We start from the raw sequence: 21371 nt of genomic DNA, 5'->3' as shown, positions 1-21371 counted from the left end.
CAGAAGCAAGATATACAATTCAGCATCTAGAAGCAAACAAAATCAAATTAAGCACCTAACCTATTTTAAACCTTTATGTCCTAATATAATCACGTATAATATACAGAAACAGTGGATACTATAGTCTTTGCAGTACAACCTATTCAATTATCCCACTGCAAAGACAGCCACTACTTGCAGCACTACTTTGCCCACACAAGCTCAGCACACTATTAATCCACTTAAACACAATTTATAGGGTCTCAACATCGACTGTCCGTCGGCATAAAATTACATGAAGCGTCCTTATAGTGTCTTCAACAGACTAAATTAGCCAAACTGGACTTACTAATTGAGGAGGAGTAAAGTACTGTGTGACTGGATTGACTCGTCAATGAGCAGAGATAAATAAGCAGGCTACAGGCAGTATGGGAACATCAATAACTGTAATAATACAGGATGGACATTATTTAAAATGCAGTTGCTGAGGCATGATAACCTTAAATCTTGAATATTAACTTTTATTTCCACTTCTGTGATCTGGGTTTTTCTTTTTTGTAGCTGCGGGCAGAAAACTGCCTTTTGCCAAAAGTATGGCCATTTTTTTTTTGATTATCTTAGTTTTTCTAGTCATTTCTGACCAAGTTCCCAGAATGTAATTGTGAGTTTTAAAGTAAAATACATATTTGAATATTTTCTCTGTAATAAAACAAACAATTTCACGTATAATTGTAACACAACCTCTAAAACTTAAAAGTGACTTCCTTCTTCTGAGGCACTGTCATTATGTAGTCATACTTAGCTGTTTTTCTGTAATATCTCCAGGAGCTAATTGCACCAGACTTGATTAATTAGAGTTGAAAGGTATGTTGGCCTTAAGGAATTCTAATTTCTATCTTTCAGATCTTATGCCACAGCCTAATAAAATATTATGTTTCTTTTATCCAATGCCTCCTCTGCATTATGTTAAGACTCAGATTAGATCACAAGGCCATGGATCAGTTTCAGGAAGCTAAGAGAGCATGCACTATGTGTTTTTGAGGCTTTAGGGATATGGTCTGCATGTGGCAACCTGAATGCAAAGCATTGGGGTTTCAAGATGGTATACTGCCATCTGCTGTCTGGTCCCATAACATCATCATGATGGTTTATTTGTATACCCCACATGTTGGAAGGCACAGAAAGGTAACTAAGAAAAAAGATAACTCAGTAAGATGACTCAATAAAGAAATTGCTTAATTGGAACATCTATTCAATTGAAACCTAATAATTACAAATAAGTGAAATTTAGAGTTATGCAGAGAATACAGTATTTTAGTGTTCTAGGCCTAATTAAATGGCCTTCTTATGTCTACCTTTGACAGTGCTTGGAAAATACGTTAACAACATTGACAACAACAAAGCACACACATTGCACACATCTGCTATATTCGTTGAAGACTATGACAGGGACGGTTGCAAATTAAAAAGAAAAAGAAAGGAAAAAAAGTGAACAGGAGCATGGAAATAAGTGTCAAGTTGCTTTCTCCCAATCTGCGTTTCCGTTTCGCTGCCGTACCAGCTGATCGTTGTTTTCCTCATCGCATACAAGAGAAGCCGATTTCAACTGGTCTGTCTTCACAACATAATCGTCGCCTACAACCAATGGCCCTCGGTGCTTTCACGTGCGCTGAGAAAAGCAACGGGACCGAAGACAAGCGTCATATTACGTGCAGCGCGACCTCTGCTCCTCCGCTTTTGAGCTTGGGGGTTGTAGTTCAAAACGCTGGTTTTCAGCGTTGCGTCGTGGACGCTCTGAACAACAGCTCCCACAATCCCACGGTGGAAGTGAGGCTGTCATGCTTATGTTTTGCTTTGGTTTTTTGTTATTGTTTCGGGTTAGTGGAGCAACCGAGCCCGAGGAGGAAAGCACGGCTTTATCGCTCATGTTTTTGTCGTTTTGTGGCGGGCTGTCACTCCTGTGTCTCATAGAGAGGCTGCTCGATTAGACTAATAACAGAGACGTGATTGCTTTATAAAGGTAAGCGAGACAGCAGAGACGGTCGAGACAATATGCGCAGATGTCTTTTGTAGTTCACAAAGACGTTATTGTCTACCGCCACGTGCACGCGCACCTCATTACCTAATTGGACAATAATAATTACCCATTGTGGGTCCAAGACTACCTGTCCTGGCGTACATTACGCTACTGTCTTCCTAGGTTTACATCGACATGCATGGCACATCGCTTTGTCGACATGTGCTACTGTTGGGCCTCAAGCCTCGTGCTGAGTAATGTGAGCCTTCCAAGAGCTACTGTATATTTTCGTCACTGATCTGTGGCTTTACTCGGAATCTATACAATGCTCTGAATCATTTAGATGTGAAACTTTTCTGGCTTATATCCCCCAAAACTGCCTGACGAAAATAGAAAATTGTAATCCTCTGTAAATATATTGGATTATGACTGTACAACAGGAGATGAAAGCTGATAAAGTCACAGTTAATCCATAATTTCAGCACATGTGCACTGTTAAAACAGGGCTTTTAGCCTTCAGAGTGTTTTCCTCCCTGTTGCACATGTTGGCAAATTAGTCTGCTGATAATCTCTCTCCTTTGACTTGGTTTGCTGATTGCATGCTTGTCTGGGGGAAATTTTTAATTTCTGTCATGCCAGAGTTCATCCAACATAATTAGGTACATGATCTACATTGTGGTCAATATCCCACACAACGTTAAATGCATAAACAATGCTTTCTGTAAGTGAAGCATGTCTGCACGTGGTGTGTTTAACTGCATACAGGGATGCCTTAAAATTCATGGAAAGTATTTGCCAATGGATTTTGAACCCATACAAACCAGAGGCCCATACCATGTGCTGCATGTTGACACGTGACGGTGTACAATACCAGATGATTCTGAGGATGACTGAAATAGCCCTAGTGACAAACATGTAATATGTCATGTTGCTCAAAGGCCATGCTGTCACTGAGGTTTAGTTCCGGTGCCCTTTCCTCATGTGTGCACTCAGTCAGGATATCTTCTTTCACTGAATAAATATTCACAGACTGCTAGCTCTCTGTTTGTTCTCCAGTGGTCACCTTTTACCTACTTTGAAATTAGCTCATCTAACCATGCATGTCAGTTTCTACATTGAACTTATAGGACATAAACCCACAAAAAAAAAAAAAAAATTAACTTTTTTTTTTCCTGTAGGTGCAAAATAGCGTGCCTTTGTGTCGTGTTGCCATGGACAAGGCTTGGCAGGTGGAGTTCAGAAACGTGGGCTGCAGTTACTTCCCTCAGAGCAGAGTTGATTGCCACTACACACTGAGATCTTGGCACAACTGGGCCAGCAATGACTGGATAGGGCTCTTCAAGGTATTGTTAACTTGAGGACTGTCACAAATACGTGGAAAAAAAAACTACCTGTGTGTTTGTTCAGCTGCAAAATAACACAGCGGGCATGTATTTCTTCCACAGGTGGGATGGACATCGGTAAAGGACTACCACACATTTGTTTGGGCTCTAGCCCCAGCAGACTATCAAGAGGGCGCAGATGTCAACTGCTCTGTGCATTTCCAGGGTACTGTTGCCCTTGTTCACTAACTGTATTTTATTTCCCATAGTTAGCCAGAATCTATACAGTACAGTGCTTAGATCCGCACATAAAACCTTCAGCAGGAGATTGATGTTTCTGTAAATTGAATTGCTTGGTTGTACAAAGGGCTTGCGCCTGTAGAAAAAAATATTCGTCATTTCTATGTTAAGAGTATTTCCGCAGATGTAAAAGGGAAAATATCCTGTGCAGAAGACAAACATCTCTATTGGCTTGGTCTAACACAGACACAGTCTGTGTCATGGTTTGAATAAATTTCTTTAGTAAGCAGGAGGTTGAGTAATGAGGATGACAAAGACAATGGCTCAAAGCCTGCTCTGACTACAACTACTCACTGGCAAATACAGTGAGTACTCTGTCCTGCCTGTCAGTGGCAGCTGATAAGCCTGATTCAGTGTGAGGGGCACGTGTGCAGCAGGTGTGGCACTGACCCCTGGTAAAATGATTTATCACAGACTTAAGCACAATGCGGATGTCATTCTTCACTGGAAGAATAGCAGTGGAAAGAAAGTCTAAAAAACTGCTGATGGTCCCTTATCGCCAGAGATGCAGTGATTTAAAAAGACTGGTTCCTGCACTGTGACCTAAGCTGGTGCTATAAGTTACAATACAGCTCGTAAACTTTGCTGTATGTCATTCTTCCTGTCTGTTTTCCATCTTACCCCTTAACTGCACATGTGTTGTGAAACAGAAATTTGAAGTAAATCATTCTACACATGAAGCTATGGCCTGTGTGAGATAAGGATAATATTAGATTAGCTTACTTTATGGGCTGGGTGAGGTCATACACTGTGGCGAGCTGCTCACGGTCACAGGGGGAAGCAGGAGACACAACCTCTTAAGTTCCTGTATGTTTTTTTAGAGGGGAATTTAAAAAAAGAAACAGAGAATTAAGAATGAGTACATGGACACATATGGAAACTAGTAAATGAACTGGAAGTAAGTTGCAAGTTTATATTAATGACACAATAGTCAGTAAACAAATCAACCAGATAAGAGATACGGAAAAGCACAATAGTTTGACTAATATGGCTTTTGCATAAAAATACTCTAATCATATCCTAAGTTATGTTTGAGAAGTCCTCCTTCACTGAAATCCAATATCTATGAATATCTCATGTTGCCACATTCATTAATGCTAGAAGCCAGTACGAATATTCTCACCTCAATGTTTTAGCAAGCAACTAGATAATACCTTTTGGCTTTGCTTATTAATGACCCTAAAACTTCAAAATAAGATTTCATGCTTTAATAGCTCCAAAACAATGCAATAAAGGCTCATTCGTTTCCGTGTCGATGCGGCCTATACACCACTTGCTGTGCCACTCCAATTAACTTACTTCAGTTATACTGTCGCTATATTATCTATGCTTTACACATGAACTCTTTAATGTTTTGGGTAGTGTTAGCATTATAGCCTACTCAATCACTGGAAGAGCCGGCAAACGCTTAACAACAGGTAGCCTATGTTTTACATTTAACGTGTGTAAAAGGCCTGAGCTAAACAAATGGGCCTGGCGACCTTCTCCTGTTCCTGTTTCGTCACTGGTTTTAGGAAGTTCCTCACCGTAAAACCCTTGGTGATTCTCAGATGTATTGGTAATAAAGCACAACAGATAAATAAGTCAAATTGCGACCCATTGCAAGGCATGGTTTTCCTCTTCGGTTAGGTTCGTATGCTAAACATATGCTAAATTATGCTAAACACTTCCGACAGAGACAAAAATTGTGCCAGCCACGCTAAAGAAGCAAACAAACAAGCGTAAGTCACAGAAGACAGACACATTTCTTTAAGCCTCGTAGACAAAGCACTTACCTTGAGACTGCTTGTTCAGCGTTAGTTTGTGATGATGCATGTTGTGGTGGCCGGACTATTTCAGGTGGGCCTCTCGGTAACTAGGCCGCCTAAATAAAATATTGACTCGACGCTAGCTGGACTAATTAGTGATACTTCAGGTTAGGGGCAGGCTGTCCCATGTCGACGTATCGGAGAAAACATCAATTTGTTTCCCAAGACTAGGCTATAGGTGGAGGCTACATGTTGTTTGCATGTTGATAGTGTAATTGCGGCCATTTTTAAAAGTTGGCGCGTCATTTCTGTCTCGTTCACCTGGTTCACCTGGTTCACCTGTGCTAAACGATGTTGTTGCCGCCTCCGGTGGCCGGGGGCTGTATTGCAATATAAGTGAGCGTTATTGCAGTATAAAATGAAATTGATTTTCAGTGTTAAATCTTCTGTAAATGCTGCTTTATTTATCACTTTAGCACAGCAATATAATGTAGAATAAATGTGTTTATGGCCTCATATTTTATAAATACCATAATACCATCTGTATCATTAAGATTTATAGTGTTCTTAAAAGGTGATTCGCTCCGTCAAATTCAGTGGTAGTTAAGTTGCACCTATTTTACACATTTAAATGAAAGCATGGCTACTCAAAATCAAAATTATTCTCTTCAAATTAACCTTAATGTATTTCTCCTCTGGTTTCTCCACTTTTTAGCCTCCTACCTACCCAAACCCAGCTCCCAAGAGTATGAGTTTGTATATGTTGATGCTAAAGGGGAAGTCTGCTCCCGCAGCTCCAAATTTACCTTCTGTGCTCCGAAACCACTTGAGGATCTGGTGACCCTTGAGGAGGAGTCCCATGGTGAGGAAGGGGGCACAGGCATGCTGTTGGTAGTTCCCAGGGCTGAACTGCTGCAGGTGAGCATAACAAATATGGACTAGATTGGCAAGATAAGGTAGGGAGGAGGGAGGGTATGTTTCCTGTTTTGCAAAATGAATGAGTGCTGATAAAACACATATTCTGGGAAACATACTGTTGTTTACTCTTGTGTGCACAAAGATTAAAGCACAGTGATAATTCCCCATCCGCTGACTGCTTCCTCCCATCTCTTCACAGAGTCGACTGCAGGAATGTCTGCGAGAGCGAGCTGAGTTGCTGCAGATGCAGGAGGTAGCAAACAGGCAAAGGGATAAAGAAAAGGAGGAGTACAAAAGGGCAAGAGAGGCCTGGGACAGACAACGCAAAGATCTGGAAAGTGACATCGACAGGCTGCAGGAAGCGCTGAAGCTGAGTCGAGAGAAGATCAAGGAGATAGAGAGGAAGCAGAAGGTGGTGTATGGAGCTAAGCAAATAGAAAGCAAGATCATTTGATTATGACCATTTAAAGTGTTCCCATTTCCATACTTTACTCTTAATCCATGCTCCTATATTCTCTGATGAAAAGCATAAGTCTCTGCTTAAACAATATACACTAATGTTTATTATAAAATCTTAGTAACAGCAATTTAGGGGCATGTCAGAGATAATACATTAAAATAAAAAATTAGTTAAGTCTGTGATAATTTAAAGTTTCTCATAAAGATTCAAAATGTCTCTGTGCCGTTAGGAGGAGGAGGCTTTAGGAGAATCACTTGCGCAGGAGAAAAGTGCTTTACTGGGTGCGAGGGAGGCAAGTGAAGAGCGAATCAAAGAGCTGGAGGAGGACATCAAAACCCTGACACAGAGAACTGTGGAAAGAGAGACTGAGTTGGAAAGGTTTGAAATGTTCTTTTTTCTCTGCACCCCTTCTCCTACTTTTAATGTTGTGCTGGTCTCATGAATACCTTTGATTTTCAGTAACTAAATCTGTCTGTGCAGGATGAAGGAAAGAGCAAAGAGGGCAGGGGCTCAGAGGAAAGAAGAGGAGAGTGAGAGAAAGAGCCTACAGGTACTTATAAGTCAGAGCATGCTGTACATCATAATAAAAAACCCTATCTCTGTCCGTCTTTTCTCCTTCATCTTCTACTTTTTTCCCATCTGTGCAATTTTTAGACCAAGTTGGAACAGACAGAAGGTGAACTCAGAAGTCTGTCAAAGGAGTTCCAGGGTCTGAGGAACTCGCTGGCCCAAAGAGACACCAGTGTCCTTCAGCTCCAAAACACCATCACCACACTCACCCAGAAACTCACCACCGCCCACAGGAAAGAGGTCAGACATTTCTATGGGATTCAGAGATGATGTCATTGAAAAAAGGGTTGAGATTAACATATGGCTTAATAGTTAAAGCTGCATTTTGAATTTGAAAGGCCTTCGAATGTATGATTTACTGCAACTACCCACACAGTTTCATTATCAACAAAGAAAACGTGACTGATTGCTGGAAAGACCTTGTATTTGTGATTTGAGTTTTCAATCCACCACCTTTTCAAGCCATTCATCAGAATTGACTTAATAATTCAATAATTCAACGTGTCTCTATGAAACATCTGCTGATACATGGATAGTTTTCTTCATAAATATGCTTCCTAGTGCAGCTCTGTCAGCACACACTAATATTCTGCTGGAACTGATTTAAAACATTTGGCATTTCAAATTCAGTGACTGGCATCACGTAGCAGATCGACCCTTGTAGCCAACATAAGCTTTCTTGTTCTTTTATGGCCAGGCGGGGAGCGAGGCAGCATTGAAGGAGATGCGGAGCCTACGGGAGCGTCTGAACTCGAGCGAGCGTGCTGCAGAGGGCTTGAAGAGTGATCTGAGTGCCATGGTAGCTCACAGGGATCAGGGGCAGGCAGACTTGCATCAGGCTCGTCTCCAGGCTGCCCAGCTCACCCTTCAGCTTGCTGATTCCAGCCTGGCCCTCAGAGAGGGAAGAGCCCACTGGGCCCAGGAGAGGCAGACTCTGCTGCGGACCACTGAGGTACTGCATTGCTGCAAAGCACAGAATCTGATGTGGAGAATTTAGAGAACGCAATATATTTGTATCATGGTCAAAATACATTTTTGAATACATTTTGCCATATGGTATATTTTTTTATTTTATTGTGAGCTGTAACTGTGAAGTTGAGTCAAGTTTTTACACAGGGTCCACTGACTTCATTGCCTGTGTGTGTGTGTGTGTGTGTGTGTGTGTGTGTGTGTGTGTGTGTGTGTGTGTGTGTGTGTGTGTGTGTGTGTGTGTGTGTGTGTGTGTGTGTGTGTGTGTGTGTGTGTGTGTGCGTGTGTGTGTGTGTGTGTGTTGTCGATGACAGAGGGACCACGAGCATCTGGAGAAACTCAACACAGAGATGCAGAGGATGGAGGAGAGGCTGCAGGAGGAGAGGATGGAGAGAGTGAAGCTGGAGGTTGAGCTGGGAAGAGAAAAGGACTGCAACAGGGTATGAAAGAGTGTGTTATGTAGATGCAGATGCGCTTTTCTGATGTAATCTAAAATGAGCACATTCAAACATGCCGACATTATGGCAGTGAGGAGAAATGCAACCGTATTCGACACTGATTTACTGTGTCCTGCTGTCTCATGAAATCAGGTTCAGCTGAGTGAAACCCGCAGGGAGCTCCAGGAGCTGAAGGCCAGTCTGAGGGTCGCCCAAAAGGAGAAGGAACAGCTACTGGCAGAGAAGCAGGTCAGAGACATCTTGAATCTGTGCTGACACAGAGTTTTTAGATATGCAAAAAACTGTGTGTGTGTGTTGTCATGGGTAGCTGCTTTGTGACTTGTTAATTTACAGCTGATAAAGTCTGAAAGCTGATGAATGGCTTGTATGGATTAACATGTAAATCTTAATCAGCCTCAAACTGTAGCACTTAACTTCTTATCAGCTTTACATTTAGTATAGGCTTAGTTACATTTTGTTCCACTGTCAAGTTCCAGTGAATATTTTTTGTTTTCCTAAAAGCTTAATAATCTACTCATATCCTAAAACTTACTGATGTAACAAGTATACTGGTATTATGAATGTCCCAGGTGTTAGGAAGCTTCTGTCTGTTGTTGTCTTCGTAGTTGTTATTGTGCAATATAAATTGTTTATAGTGCAATATAAATCAGTGGGTTTCAGGGCAGTCAGTGCTGCCACTGTTAAAGTGCCTGCAGTAGTAGTTTTTGTTGGCGAACCACCACCGCCACCACATTTGCCCACAACTGGCAGCGGAGTAGATGGTCAGCGTTTTTAAAATCAGTGTCCGGCTCAGTTTTAACATCTGCCATATAGGAGCATAGCAGCCAATCTGTGGCATATCATAAATCAAACAAATGTTTATATGTTTATACTACAGTGATAACAATCTTTATGTTGTAACAAATACTGTGTTTTTATATTTACTGTGTAACCATTTTATGCGGTTTTGGCTTGAGGAAGTTGGATATCATGAGGGTTATAAGGGTGCTGGTTGTTGGAGCCATGATGAAAGTCTTGCCCTGGTGTGTGATATGATGGCTGTATTTCCCACTACAGGAGCTGATGGAGTACATCTGTCAGCTGGAGCAGAAGATGGGAACAGAGGCCAGTGCCAAGTGGAGTGCCGCCCTGATCGTCTCTACAGGTGAATGGAGCCACACATTAATCTACTGTATGCCCTGCCGCTGTGAACAATAAAAGTGTTAACTATCATTCAACAGCAACACTAAATATTGTTCAGAAGTGCCCGTGTTGGGAGGAGTGAGGAGAAGTAATCACTTTTTCTTTGCCAATGTTTCTATCTGGCAGGGCGGGCTGACAGTGTGCTGTCTGACTCTGAGGACGAAAACCCAGAGGCCTTGCAGCCCCTCCGTCCACCAAGACCTCTGGGACACTACAGCCTGTGTGAGCAGGGTCAGCCTGACTCCTTGCTTCTTGCCACCCCTCCTCCGTCCCCCAGGGAGATGGAGAGGAGCGCAGTGGTCATCAACCAGCCGGCGCCGCTCTCCTCACCGCACCAGGCCGGCGCTGAAACCCTTGCGCACAGCTCAGACTCGGTGAGACGTGCTATCTGAGCCGTTCAGCGTCACCATAGCGAAATGATGTGTGATACTGAAAATGAGCTATGTCTTCATGCTGATAGCCATGCACGCCAATTAAACATTGGCAGTGGATCATTTGATATACACGCTATCTCATTTGCAATTAGGCTGCTAGCCTGCAAGTTATTAGACTGTAATAGCTGCTGGATAGATATGTGTTAAATGAGTGTGTGTGTGTGTGTGTGTGTGTGTGTGTGTGTGTGTGTGTGTGTGTGTGTGTGTGTGTGTGTGTGTGTGTGTGTGTGTGTGTTTAGGAGGAGGAATCTGATCCACTTCAGCGTGGAAGGCACAGCTCTGGAGAAGAAACAGCTCTTCTGCTGCCTGAGCACACGGACACTGTTCTCAGGTACGACCTCCTGCCTCAAGCACATGCCCATATAGAGTGTAGACACGCACAGGATTGAGAGAATATCCATTTCTCTCAATTCTGTAGTACTCTAATTTTACTTGAATATTTCACTTCATACCTTTACTCCACTAAATTTACATTTCTTCTTTTCTACCCTTTTAATCATCTCACAACCCCTCAGATTAATCTCGACTATCTTGTGGGGGCTGAACTAAACCTATCCATCTATGAATAAAGTAGATAAAACTACCTCCCCCTTGAGCAGCTACAACCGTAAAATGCTACTTACATATAATTGCATCAGTATTAACAGTATAATAATGTAATATATATATATATATATATATACTGTATATATTGATATATCAGCCAGAGGGATAATTTTCTGCAGAACAAGTACTTTGATCTTTTCAGTATATGTTGGTATTACTCCATAACTTGTAACAGAGGATTTGTGCATAGTATTGGTACTTTTACACATATGAAGGATATTTAAGGCAGAGATATGTGTGAACAGACATATGAACATAATAACAGTGAAGGATATTTCCAGAAAGGCACAAGGCTTTATTAAGTGATAATAAGACGGTCAAAACAAATTGATCACAGTTGAAGATTTAATGTTCAAAAATTGAGGTTTGCATTACCGACTTCATATTGAAATGAATTTTTCAAACATGCCAACAAATTTCTACCTGTCACCCTGACTGGTTTTAAACTCCACTAATGCATTATATTTTATGAGTGCATGACGTGATTTGTGCGTACAGTCTTACTCTGCAAAGTAATTAGTGAACACAGCCACCAGATAAATGCAGTGGAGTAAAAAGTATCATATTGCTCCCTGTAATAGAGAAAAATCATGAAAATGGAAAATGAAAGTGCTACATTGTCATTAAACTTAGTATCTGAAAAAAATAGTTATCTGTGAAGATTCTTTCTACACAGAAATGCTTCATGCATACACAATGAATTCAAACCTTGCTAATGCACACAGACACATGCGACCAGTTATTTATGATGACAGGGTGAGTATGGCTGGAAGATGGAAGTTTTGAATATGTGGTCGTAAAAGAAGTTGAGTCAGGGTGAGGCGGGGGAAACGGTTTGAGACAGAGCCGGGGCGTGGGAGGGGCGAGATGGGAGGACAAGGGGACAGATAAGTTGACAGCAAGCTGTAGCAATGATTTACCTGAGGGGTGTACCGCAGTCACGGGCCAATTTTCAGCATCATTAAAGCCCTCGCTCTCCCACTCACCCACTCCTTAAGTCTAACATCCTCTTTCAACCAGAATGTGTGTTTCTTTCAGGTTTTTCACGCACACACTCTCTTGCTTTTGTGTCTTCCTCTAGTGATCTGGCCGACACCTCGCTATGGTAACCAATGGACGGTCCAGCCGCAGCCACAGAGAGAAATCAAAAAGAGGAGAAGGGGGAACTTTGTGTGGTTCCACATTACTTCCACTAACAAGCACATATACAGCTCACTCACGACACAGACAAAATATTAATATGCAATTTACATCGTATCTGCCGTGAACCTTGGTTTTCTCCCCCTAGACTCTTGTGTTATTACCCTCACTGTTTTGTAGTTAGGAATGACATAATGCTGGTGGTGGCAGGTCAACACCGTGTTTATGACTGACATAAGACTGTTGCGTAGTTTGAAACGACGGGCTTTTAGGCATGGGCTCTAGCATTTGAGAGTTTGCAGGCTGTAGCCGAATGATTTCTGTTGAATCATTGCTATGTCAAGAGCTTTACGATGGATGCTATGTCGTTTTTATGACATTTGTGATTAGGAGTCATGACAGGCAACGTAATTATGATGTTTTGTGCCGGCCTGGCTCCACTGAAAATCATGGCAAAACTCTCCTCTAGCATTAAATTCTGCCCAGCAGCTTTGAACACTATTCATGGCAGCATAAAGTAATGATACAGCATCATGCTAAAATTATATTGCAGTAATGTAGGTCTATGACATCATATTTCTCCTCCATTTACTCAGAACTAAGATTTGATATGCACTTTCTTGTACGCATTAGCAGTTGATTGTCATGCGGTTGCAGTTCAGGAGATTTAGTGATGCAGAGGCTCTCTATTTGAAATAGAGAGATTATTGAACAGATTGTGTTTAAACTCTATCACGATAGATGCCAGATGCAACTTTCTACTTCAGCGACTTCATATCATAGGTTATTATAAAATTAATGCTCATAAGCTTTTCATTATAAATCAGCTGCAGTTTTTACTTGTTAATTAATGATCCTGGATTTTACATTTCATAATTATTGAAATGAAATGCTAATTTACTAGTTGGTCATTTGGATATTTAGCGTCAGATTTTATTACAGTTTATATTGTACAGAAATCTTAATTCACAGTCATGCAGTTCTAAATTTGTGCCTAAAATATTGAAGTAAGAGTCAAAGAATATCTTCTTTATAGATCCTGACATCATCACATGGTGTTGGTGTTTTCCCCTAGCCCTATGGCAATATACCGCCTAATAAAAATTGCTGACAACCTTTTAATCAATACTGTATGCATTTTTCATGGTTTCCTATTTATAATTAACTTGAGTAATGCTGCAATGAAACTATATTCAGGTTTAGTTTGAAATAGGCATTCAGATTTCACACATCTGTTTGTGCAATGTGTGACCAAATTTTCCATGCTTGGCTAAGAAAATTTGCTAGACACTTTGATGCTTGATTCTATCTGCTGTATTTGCACCCTATTTTTACTATAGAAGAGTTTTTAGATGAAAAGTTGATATATGGATACTTAACGATATGTAAGTTGTGTCCTTTTAATCATTATCTTAATCATTACCTTTGTGTGTTGTGTTTACGTATATTTTATCGACAATATGTGTTTTTACTTTATGCTTTCAAATACTCACTAAGAGTTGATATATGAGTTGTACTGTTGCAAAGACGGTGGTGCTAAAGGGAATGGATTTATATGTTTAAACAGAAGGAACAGAAATATTAAGGTAGTCATGAAAGGGGTAAATGTCTGTCCAACCTCTTAACTTCCTTTGTGTCACTAGTTACTCTGGTGTTACAGTATATGTTGATTCTCCATATGTAGTCGTCTGAGGAGTTTGGTGTTCTTTTCCAGAAAATAGCACACTACATGTATTCTCCATAGTCCTCGTTTGTGGTTGTGATCTGACTTTATGTCTTAGGGAAGTGTTTTTTGTCTTGTTTTTTTGTTTGTTTGTTTTTTTGCTGAGAGCTCCAATACAAATGCTCCTCACCGGGACACTGTCTCCCATTGCAATAAAGCGCCAGTGGTTATGGTTCGTTTTAAAGTTTTTTGTGTGAAGGTTATCCCACATGTACACCACCGTGTATTTTCTTATCAGTCATGTAACAGGGTTTGGGTGGGTTCTGTATAATAAAACGGTTTATGTATCCATTATTGGATCTAATGTGTCTTTTTCTGGCCAAAGATCATAGCAATATTTAGATCCTCACATGATATTTCACTGGTAATTAACTATGCCATTTCTTTTCACACAGCTTTATAGCCTATATTCCCTTTTGGCTCATTGCCTGTTTCAGATACATTTCTCATTTGGGATTTTCTCTCTGCTCACCTTTGGCTCTCCCTCTGTCCCCCCTCAGGGCTGACCTCCCCATCATCTTCAGTCTTGTGCATCCCCACTCCTCCAGCAGTCTCCTGTTCCCTTTTTTAAGCTCTCCTCCTGCCCCTCTACCACACTCCCTCCATCTTAAGTCTGGGGTGACGATAGCTAATTATAAAATCAATGATGCCGGGCTGCCTAGTTTACAGCTCCCTCTAAAACCTTAACTGGGAAATCACTGTGGGATTGATGGCTCCCTCACTCTTTATCTCTTTTAATTAGAAATGTAAAAGATATGAAGACCCAGAGGCCAGAACACATCTCCTAGTTTTTATGACCCTGATGCCTGCCTTCCCCAGCCCTCGCTCCCCGTTTCCAAATCATCCCTTCCTCTACCTGGCCTTGTTTATTTCCTCCACCTCCCTGCTGACACACCTTCCATTCTCACTCTTGTCACAGATACCTTCACCCATTTCTTCATCTCTTTCTCCATTGCCCTTTCTTTGAGATTGCCCACCTGCCCGCCCGCCCGCCCGCCCACCCACCTCTCTGCTCGAACAGGGGGAAGGTGTGAAATTTATGGTCTTTGCACTTGAAAACGTTTCTCACCTTCCCCTCACCTCTCCTCTCTTCCCTTGACTGATTCCCAGCTCTCCATGGATTTGCTGCATATATGTAACAAATGATGAGCATGTCCTTTTTGTCTGTTCTGACCCAAGCAGGAGACACACAGTAAATGATGTGGTATTTCACATTATGACCCTGCTCCCAATTCCATGCATGCAGCATATGACATATACGCCTCTCTGTCTTGTATATAGCTGTAGGTCCACACAGAGGGACCCTCCTGTTTTTTTTTTTTATCACATCAAACCCAGCTCACATGCACCTCCACTCTGTGCCTTTATCACACCCTGAGCCCAGGCCCTTCCTCCCTCACTGCTGCCAGGAGCACTTGGGTTCACTGAGCTTTATCCTCCCGATCACTCTCCAAGGAGCACCAGCCTCTGCTACTCCTCATTATCTCTCCTGTGTGTTGACTGAGGAGCCACTGCAGTTTGCTCATGTTCAGAGCCAACGGTGCAGTTTGTGCAGCATGGTTCCTCTCTGGGTTTAACTATTCAAATGAATTTCTTTGGTATCCCGCAGTCATGACCTACTTTTATGGATTCTTTACTATTTTTTGTGAATAATTGATGTCCTGTGGCTGCAAGAAAATTACACGGGAGATTTTTTACCCTTTATTAATTCATTGTACAGTTATTCCATTTTTTTTTCCAGGGGCCCTTCTTCACACATTTTCGTCCTTTTTTCATTTCCAGTATAGCCTCCCTACCTCAAGTAATTAGTTAATCAAATATCACTGATCTGGAAGGATGAGTACGGAGAAATCTTTCCCGTCTCCTTTAAATTCCCCCGAGCACACCCAAACCCTCCCATGGGTTCCCATGGCAACACCTTCCAGGGGCTCAGTATATGAGCCCGTTTGATTGTTCCTTGTAAAATAGTGTATAATGTATGGACCTTATTTTAATTCCACTCTGGCGTTATTGATCTGTCTTTAATGACAGTTAATTAAAGCAATCATATAATTGATAGAATCTCATTTCTGTTTATCACCCTCCTCTGATTCTCTCTCTCCAGTCATGTCTCTATTAATAAAATCAAGGTGAGGCATTAGTATCCCACACTGGTACATTGAAAAAAGACAGATGTTTACTATCAGTCGCCCTTTACTGAGATGCTTCTTGTTCTTTACCAGGATATCGAGAGAAGTTGATCACATCACTGACAGTGGCGGAGTTGTAAAAAACTGTAACAAATGTGTATGTGGTTTTCACAATGGTGAGATGATCTGACAAATTTGTTGACTTTGAGTCGAGTTTAAGGCCCTGCTGTCCTTTCATGTTTCACAGGTCATTAACAAATCAGATTCAGTTTTGGATGCAAGATGCTGTGTTACACTAGATCAAATATCACACGGGCCCAATAAAATCTGAAACCATGTGCTGACCATTTAGCTGAAAGCATCATTTTCATTTTCATCACTAACACTAACACGTAAGGCTGCAGATAACTCTTACTTTATTGGTGATTGATCTTCTAATGTTTATTCCTTCAATTAATTTGTTAACTCTGTGAATGTAAAAAAAAAAGAAAAAAGAAGAAGAAGTCAATCACAAAATATTGACACTAAAATATTCAGTTTTTAATCGACCATTAAAATGATCAACTAATTACTTCAGCTCCATTGATATCTGATGTGTTTAATCTAAAGTTTAATCTAACATTTGTTGTCTTATGGTGCACTGTGGCGTTTCAGGTGCACCCTCTTTCTATCTCATGTTGACTGCCTTTCTAAAATTCAGTAAATACATCATAACAGACAGATTTACTTTTGAACTTCCAGGCAACTCTATCTGAGAAACAAACAGGAAAGAGAAACTCTGATGATTTTCTTTAACGCTACCACCTGCCTTCCTCTATCCGCAGAGTGAACAAATCTCAGGAACAGACCTTTATCTGATGTCCTTGTTCAGCAGGAGGCTGTGATTTATTAGCCTCTGCACCCACAGCTCTCAATGACCCAACAGAACCTGCTTCATCCTCCATGCAGGGTGAACTGCTGCATGTAGTATACATAGCCTGCAGTCATGGTGTAAGAGCTCCCTCTACTGATGCATCCTGGTAATGTATAGTCATATGCACCCAAAGCTATTTACAGTGTTAAGTCTTAAATGTTATATTTCCGTGAGTGAAATTTCATAAATGACATTTTTACACAAGGAAGAAAAAAGTCCAGTAATCTCACAAAAGTAGTTTATTGTGCCTCTTACTGTTTATATGGCTTTTCTTTGTATGACAAGAGTTGACATAAACAGAGGGTAGACAACACCTTGGCCATTTTCAAAAACAAAAACAAAACAACATAATCTCAATATTCTGCCTGCATTACCATCATTAACATCATGACAGCCCAGCAGAGAGAGAGGATGAGGTCATCACACAAGAGTTTTTGTGTGATAGCACCATACCGAGGACATTCACCCAATGACTGAAAAAATGATACAGCATTCACACACGCACTCACGCACTCACGCACTCACACGCACACACATGCACTCACGCACGCAGCTCTAAATGACGAGACCTGCCCATATTCAGAAGATGGGACCTCTCACCACTACAGAGAGAACGTTCATATTGCTTCAAAGAGAGACCAAAATAAAAATGAAAAAAAAAAAAAACCTCTGTAACTGTATATCAGCTGCACCCTCCCAGCTGATCGCCTACTGAGACATTTTAGCAATAAAGAAATGATACGAAAAAAAAAAACACATAATCCTCCACAGCTCCTTTAACAAGAAGTCAGGATTTACACAAGAACACAAGATGACATAATGGCTTTTGGGATGAGAAGGCAGTTTTGCCGCATGGATGCCAGCGCAAGCACAGGCGGGGCAGTGATGATGATGATGATGTTGATGAAGATGTTGATGAGGAGGGATGAGGAAGATGAGGAGGAGGATGGTGATGATTTGCCCCTCCCCTCTGGGAGAGTCAGACTGGCATCCATGCTGTTTTTCAGACTTATCACCTTTGTACACGCAGAGGGGTCGAGCTGATCTAAACGGAGTCAAGAATACACACATAAATATTGCCTGTTTCTAGCGTGCCTGAAAGCAGCTAGGGTTTGGTCCTTACTGAAAAGCCCTGAGTCTGATTCCAAAATGTCTTCCATAAGGATTCCTGCTTTTGACTTGCATATGTCTTTGATTGATCATTGTATTAATGCATAATGTTCCTATGTGTGGATGTTTCTGTTGGTGCTGAGAAGCGCGCGTGTGTGTATTTGGCTCATTGGGGAGTGCTCTAGGGTTGATTGTATTTCCTATGTTGACAGTGTCCTCAGTTTGGACATGCTGACGGAGATATAAGCTCAGAGACGGTGGCTCTACACTCAGCGGATGAGATGTGCCTTACTTGAATGGAAGATCACAAAAGTGCTACATATACGGTCAAGTGTTAATCTCTGCCTGGGCACTCGATGCCAGGTCGGCACATCTGCTACGGCTGGGGGTAGAGTGAAAGGAGTGTGTGCTTTTGTGTGTAGTTTACTGTGCATGAGATCAGGATGTGTCTGTATTAGCGCCTGTGAATGAGTGCTCTGCTGTGAGGATTGCTGGATCGTGGCTGGAGTCCCTGCCAGTAGTCAAACTCATGCTCCAAAAGATGACTGTTCCTAACTTTGGCACAAAGATACAACTTTCTGCATTGGCAGCTCATGGTGGCTGCAACGAGAGCAAAAATGAAATAATGCCAATTCCCTGATAACAGAAACTGATTAAGTCACTGCAACATAACAATAGTCCTCTGGGTTGATTATCATTGACATCCACAGTGAGCCAAAGTGCCCAAAGAAGCCCTAGCCAAGCATATGTAGCTGATAAGGAAGACCCAGCCAGTTCTGATTACCCTTCTTTCCCTCTGAATATCTTCTCAGGAAAGCTCTTCAAAGGAAAAAAAAAACACTTGTCTAAAAGGATTCATATATAAAACCAGAATAACAATAAAGACAAAAATATAATGGTATATAGATATGTATGGACTTGTTCATAAATTGAAAAAAAGAAAAACTGAAAACAATATTCAAAAGCAATAACCACAAAAACAAAACAAAAACAAATGATTAGCATACTCGATTTGGTTTTGCCCTGTACTCTTGTTTTTCTTTTGAGAAATGTGCTTGTTGTAATCCATTGGAATCAACTGCTCAGTTCTGGTGTCTGGTTTGGCCGTTCCCCTATTTAGATATAAACAACAATAGTGGAAAAAAAGAGACATTTAGCTTTCTCAAAGAGACCATGTTCTTTTTGTCACCTTAACTTCCCTCTTGGCTATGCCAGGAGTTCATATGGTTTTCTGTCATCTCTCCTTTGCTTTACTTTCCTGTAGTTCACTTGTCATGGACCATGTGGCCTGAGTTAGAAGTGTCTGTACACATAAGGCTCTGCTGTGCTCCGCTGAGGAGGACACAATGATGTGCAGTAAAGAGAGAGAAGGGGGGAAGGGAAGGCCAGCATTTTCTTGAGATGGGTGAGTGAGTGAGGTTGTGCTGTATGTCTGTATGTATCTGTGTGTGTGTGTGTGTGTGTGTGTGTGTGCGTGAGTTTGTGTGTGTGCATGTGAGCCTGTGTGTTCATTAGTGTATGGATGTATGTATGAAATGCTCCGTTCACTGTGCCCTCCCAACAAGGCCTTTCCTCGGCCCATCTATGGCATCCAGAACCCCCCAGGGCTCCCCATCACTGTCCGAGCCCCTGTCCCGCTCTTCGTCTCCCACGTCGTCGTCGTCATCTTCGTCCTCCTCCGGTGACGGCTCGCTGCCGTTCTCTGTGGCCCAGCTGTCGTCCTCGTCGTCAGCCTCTTGCTTCAGGACCAAGGCTGGTGGTGGGGGTGGCGGCGGCGGCGGCGGGGGTGGCGGGCTCTCGCTGCTCTCAGTTTGGTCTTCAAAAGCTTCTGGATTCTCAAGCATCTCCCTGATCAAAGGAGGCATGGGCCCTGGGATCTCCATCTTCAGAGTGATGGCTCGCTCTGCGCCTAGAGAAGGGAAGCATGGTGATTAAACTTAACGCTTCGCTCCCTCACCAACAACATCGATGAACGACAAAAGACTAGTGATTAGAGTGTGTAATTCTGCTTGTTTGATGGTTAAAGCTGTAATCAGGGCCTTTATACAATGAAATGTTGTTCTATGAGAATCTCTCTCTTCAAACTAACCCTTGGTGCTGATGCCTCTGAGGTCAGTGATCTTCATCAGCATGCGGGGGAACATGTGGGGCTTGTTGGGGCGGCGGCGGCGGGCATAGATCTTCAGAGCCTCAAGTAGAGGCTCTTGAAGCTTATCCACTTTCTGAGGCTCTTCAAGATCCATACGGTCTGATGAGGAAGCAGAAAACACACAATATAGTTAATCAATTACCAAAATTCTACATGATCTGAAAACGACTTGTGACAGTCTCTTTATGCTTTGAAATAAACTTACAAACAACGTATGACATACTTTCGCCCCACAATTGATGCAATCATTATTTATGTATATGCTGCAGTACCTCCACAGATGAGACAGATGGCGCTGAGGAGGCCTGTTTCTGTATCGTCCATCTCCAGGGGTAGAAGCTGGCCAGCAAAGGCAAAAACCAGGTCTGTGAGTGGACCAAAGCCGGCGTTGTGCATTTGTGTCCGGTTCAGAGTCAGGCCATCTGAGAAGGTCATGGTGTCCTGTTCTGGGGTGTAGCGTGTACAGATCCTCAGCATCTGTGAGTGACAATAACAGAAAAAGATAAGAAAAATATAAATAGATAATATGAATATAATGTGCATCAGCTAACCAGACACCAGCTCAAGGTGCCATGTTATTAAGGTGTATATGTATTGTCGGACACAACTCAGTGTTATTTGGGTACATTACCACTTTTCACCACTAGATGCCGGTGTTACCTCATCCCAGAGTGGATTGTTTGTTCTCCAGTCATTCATTTATCAAAGCGGGTGAGGAGGACAAAAAGGGAAAACAACAGTGGGCTCCTCACCAGAATGTCCAGGCAGGCCGACTTCAGCAGAGTGATCTGGTCTGCGATGGTCAGGGTGGTGAAACCTGGCAGCCGCTTGGCGAATTCCACAATCTTGATGATGCATTTGGTGGAGAGCTCACTGAACTTGTCCCAGAGACCCAGATCCAGCTGGACGCGGTGGTCTGAACTGGAGTTCTGAACACACACACACACACACACACACACACACACACACACACACACACACACACACACACACACACACACACACACACAGAAAAACACCCACAAGTTCAGCATGTTGTAACCGGGGTCTTGTGCAACTTGTGCAAAACAAAACAACGCAAAAAAAAAAAAAAAATGCATCAAGCACGAACATGTCTGAGCCTCACAACACATTTACATTTTACATTAATCAAGAAAAAAAAGTCCATTTACATGTTACATCAATCATTCAGAGGCCACACAGATGGCTTAATGGGGAAGTGAATTGGTTAAGCCACCACTCTG

The 21371-nt window shown here is 41.9% G+C and overlaps 2 protein-coding genes across 4 annotated transcripts in view; one reads left to right on the top strand and one right to left on the bottom strand.

Moving 5' to 3' along the window:
- Positions 1-1807: 1807 nt before the first annotated feature.
- calcoco1a (calcium binding and coiled-coil domain 1a) lies at positions 1808-13439 on the top strand. The gene is made up of 15 exons (XM_083975423.1): positions 1808-1999; positions 3175-3339; positions 3442-3544; positions 6082-6284; positions 6484-6696; positions 6974-7122; positions 7225-7294; positions 7399-7554; positions 8012-8266; positions 8598-8723; positions 8874-8969; positions 9798-9885; positions 10050-10297; positions 10597-10688; positions 12045-13439. Exons 2-15 carry the CDS (start codon positions 3208-3210, stop codon positions 12070-12072), a joined length of 1959 nt encoding a protein of 652 aa, XP_083831549.1. The 5' UTR covers positions 1808-1999; positions 3175-3207; the 3' UTR covers positions 12073-13439.
- A 3656-nt stretch (positions 13440-17095) lies between these two features.
- rarga (retinoic acid receptor gamma a) overlaps positions 17096-21371 on the bottom strand; it is a 45818-nt gene continuing 41542 nt past the window's right edge. For all 3 annotated transcript variants that reach the window (XM_083976177.1, XM_083976178.1, XM_083976179.1), the window contains 4 exons: positions 20880-21056; positions 20400-20604; positions 20068-20226; positions 17096-19887 (listed from right to left, as the gene is read on the bottom strand). In XM_083976177.1, the coding sequence (XP_083832303.1) occupies positions 19523-19887; positions 20068-20226; positions 20400-20604; positions 20880-21056 (906 nt within the window). In that variant the 3' untranslated portion in view covers positions 17096-19522. The remainder of the gene's footprint in view (positions 19888-20067; positions 20227-20399; positions 20605-20879; positions 21057-21371) is intronic.

The sequence above is a fragment of the Trachurus trachurus genome (assembly GCF_905171665.1).
Source record: "Trachurus trachurus genome assembly, chromosome: 7".
Lineage (NCBI taxonomy): Eukaryota > Metazoa > Chordata > Actinopteri > Carangiformes > Carangidae > Trachurus > Trachurus trachurus.
Note: the sequence above shows the minus strand (reverse complement) of the source record. Positions and strands in the feature narration are given on the sequence as shown.

Bases quoted from the DNA above. Each gene is read 5' to 3' on its own strand.
- calcoco1a (XM_083975423.1), top strand. From the start codon at position 3,208: ATGGACAAGGCTTGGCAGGTGGAGTTCAGAAACGTGGGCTGCAGTTAC. The intron at 3,545-6,081 runs GTACTGTTGCCC...TCCACTTTTTAG, and splicing joins CTGCTCTGTGCATTTCCAGG to CCTCCTACCTACCCAAACCC. The intron at 8,267-8,597 runs GTACTGCATTGC...TGTCGATGACAG, and splicing joins CTCTGCTGCGGACCACTGAG to AGGGACCACGAGCATCTGGA.